The sequence below is a fragment of the Merops nubicus genome, unplaced genomic scaffold (genome assembly GCF_000691845.1).
Source record: "Merops nubicus isolate BGI_N331 unplaced genomic scaffold, ASM69184v1 scaffold29157, whole genome shotgun sequence".
NCBI lineage: Eukaryota > Metazoa > Chordata > Aves > Coraciiformes > Meropidae > Merops > Merops nubicus.
This window is the reverse complement of record NW_008618798.1, coordinates 9,007-12,294: the sequence shown is the minus strand read 5'-3', so window position 1 is coordinate 12,294 and position 3,288 is coordinate 9,007. Positions and strand designations below refer to the sequence as shown.

Below are 3,288 nucleotides of genomic sequence, written 5' to 3'. Positions count from 1 at the left end.
ACCCAAACGATTCTATGATTCTGTGATGGGCCTGGCAGGACTTTGTGCCCTGGGGAGCTGCTGGTGCCCCTGTGACACGTCTGCCTGCCCTCCTGGCACTGCAGGGACCATTCTGCCTCTGCGACGTATTTCTGCACGGCGCAGGCAGGGAGGGAGGAGTGGATCCCCCACCAGCGGGTGCCCCGGGGGCAGAAGGAGTTTTATTTCCGAAACAAGCAGGTACCAAGGTGGGGGGGGTTAGGGTGGGCAACCTGGGAGGCATGAAATCCCTCCTGCAAATCGAGCTGACCCCTCATCCTTGGGCTCTTCCTCTCCTGCCCTTCCCAAACCTGTACTGCTGAGATGCTGGTGCTGAGCTTCTTCCTTCTGAGCTGAGAAAAATCTGTTCAGCCTCTTCATCTGTTTCATGGGGTCCTGTCCAGCTTTGGCTGAGCTGGGCTGGGCTTTGCTGCGTCCTCATGTCACCTGCACCCTGGGGGGAAAGGGGCTTTCTGCCCAGCCCAGCACCATGGGCCGGGGGGCTCAGCACCCGCTGCTGGGTTTGCCCCTGCTCTGCTTTCTGTCCCTCTGGAATTGTGCTGGACAGCTGCTTGCTGAGGCACGGGCAGGGCTCCTGCTGAGCCCCCCTGCTCCTTTCTGCCTCTTTTAAAAGGACAACACTGAGGCCAAATTTGTCATTGAAAAGCTGTCTAGGAAATGTGGTGCTTTTGGCAGTCTTAAATCACCTCCCAGCCTCTTATTTTTGTGTATGCTCTGTCTCGTGGCACGTGGCACAAAGAAGGGAAACACTTTTCCTGTAAATATGAACCCAGGAGCAGAAATGTTGAGGGTGAATGTGACATAAATTATACACAGAAATCGTTACCAGGTCAGTAATTGTCACCAGCCTCAGTTGGGGCATCTGCTGCGTTAGAGGGAGCAGGGAGGAGCAGAGAGAGGTTTTCATCCATTTTTTGCCACTTGTTACCTGGGGGGAAGACCTTTAAGCAGCAGCCAAGAGCATTTGTGTCCTTAGGAGAGCAGAGGGGGGTCTGGGCTCCCCACGGGTGTCTGCTCTGGTGGATGGTTTCGGCAGGCTTGGTTGGGGGCAGCTGGTGAGGAACAGGAGCTCTCCCCCACCTCCCCGGAGCAGAGTTCTGGTGCTGATCTCCAGCTGCCTGAGCTCTCAGATTAACTGAATGATAAACTACCAAAAAAAACCCAGAAACGGTTCCGATCAACTCAGCGCATCCCCGCGGGAGCCCCCGGGCTGCAGCCTCTCACTGGCTTTGACGTTTGCTGTAATTCAGGGAGAGCCCTGTCAGGGCTGAGGGATGAGCGTGGCTGGAGGGTCTGGCCCCAGAGTCGTGGGGTGGAGGAGCTGGGTTAACTGGGGAAGGGGCACCTCTCCCCCCAGGTCCATCAGCGGGCGGAGGAGTGCGTGCGAGCGCTGCGGCTCTTCCAGGACATCGCCAGCGGTGGGACCGTCCCCAACCTCCTGCCCCAGGACTTCGACCTCGCCGTGCTGAAGGTAGCTGGGTCTGTGCTGAAGGACCTGCCACGGGGATCCTTTGGCTGATGAGGGGTCTGGGTGCCCTTTGCTGGCAGGATCAGTCCTTGCTGTGTGAGACTTTTCCTCCTGGGAGAAGCCAGGTCTGCGCAGAGCTGCAGCTTTCCACGTTTCGGCTCTTGGTGCCTCTCTCCTTCTTCTCCTCCATCCGTGCTGGGGAAGCCTGGTCCCGTTGATGCAGAGGGCAGAGCAGCAGGGCTTTGCTGGTCTTCTTCCCACAGCCTTTCCTTCCCTAATTAGGGACCTCCTTAGCGAGGTTTGGGCGCAGGCTCCTCAGCCTTCTGCTTTCTGCAGGACAACGTTGACCTGACCAAGGTCGCCGTCATGGGCCACTCCTTCGGCGGGGTGACAGCAGTGCTGGCCTTGGTGAAAGAGCCCAGCTTCAGGTAGGGACAGCAGGGATGAGCAGCTGCAGGAAGCCCTGGGGACATGTGGCTCATCCTGGTGGGAAGGGAAGGGACAGGAAGAAGCCATGGCATGGGTGGCAGCACCGGGTGTCTGTCCTGCTGTAGGTGTGCGGTGGCTCTCGACGCCTGGATGTTCCCCCTGGAGAACGTGCTGTACCCAGAGGTGCCCAAGCCTGTGCTCTTCATCAACACTGAGAAGTTCCAGACTCCGGAAAGCGTTGCCAAAATGAAGAGACTGAGCTCCAGAAACAGCCAGACGAAGATTATAACCATCCTGTGAGTCAAGGGCTGGGGGCACCCACCAACCGGTACCCTCCTGGGAGCACCTGAGAGCTGTCCCAGCAGGAGGACCTCTCCCTGCTCCCTCTGAAGCAGATCCCTTCCCTGTCCCAGGGGCTCCGTGCACCTGAGCCAGACCGACTTCACCTTTCTCACTGGGAAGCTCATGAGCCGCCTCTTCAGCACGAGGGGAACCCTGGACCCCTACAAGGGTCTGGACATCACCAGCCGTGCAGCTCTGGCCTTCCTGCAGAGGCACCTCAGTATGGCCTGGGGCAGAGGGCACGTTGGGGGGGGCTCAGGGAGGGCATGAGAGTTGCCTTGCAGGGGGCTGTGGGGTGGCCACCACCTCCCTGGGCTTGGGTTGGGTGCTTCTTACCTTGCACAAAGCAAAGGGATCTGGTGGCTGCTGCTCCTTTACGCCTGGAGCTGAGATGATGGTCGCTGTAGTAACCCCATCACCATCTCTGCCCCATGCAGGCCTGGACGAGGGGTTTGATCAGTGGGACCAGCTCCTGGAGGGCATCGGAGACTCGGTTGTTCCAGAAGCGCCGTTCAGCCGCCCCAGCCTGTAGCCTGCCCTGAAGCTGCCTGCTGGAACCAGGCCCTGAAAAAGGGGCTGCTTCATGTCCAGAATGAGCCATGCGGGAGCCAACGAGGGCAGGAGGACCCATGAGGAGAGCAGAACCTGGGGACCACGTTTGTAGGACGTCTGTGCTCAGTAAAGATGCCAGGAGAGCCCTCCCTGCTCAAGTGCTGCCTGAAGTGAGGGCTGGGGGGCTGTGGGAATAAAATTCCCCGGGGTAAAGGCTGAGTTGGCTGTCACTTGGGCCCGAGGTGACACCCTTCTTGCACACAGGGGTAAGTGGGCATCAAACCCTCGCTGGGCCTGGCTGGATCTGCTGGCAGGAGCAGGCAGGGAGGTCATTCACCATGGGTTGGGGTAGTTCAACCACGGCCAAAAGATCCAATGCAAGAAGATGCAGCATCAGGGCTCCAAGCAGGAAGGCAATGAAAATCTCATCATCATGGAGAGCTGGCCAGATCCACGCC

At 58.9% G+C, this 3,288-nt stretch overlaps 1 protein-coding gene across 1 annotated transcript; it reads left to right on the top strand.

Moving 5' to 3' along the window:
* Positions 1-104: 104 nt before the first annotated feature.
* PAFAH2 (platelet-activating factor acetylhydrolase 2, 40kDa) lies at positions 105-2,810 on the top strand (the record flags this gene model as incomplete). Its single annotated transcript, XM_008943577.1, has 6 exons — positions 105-219; positions 1,397-1,510; positions 1,844-1,935; positions 2,062-2,232; positions 2,350-2,498; positions 2,716-2,810. Coding segments are annotated over 6 exons (736 nt in total), but the record flags the coding sequence as incomplete, so codon positions are not given.
* Positions 2,811-3,288: the final 478 nt, after the last annotated feature.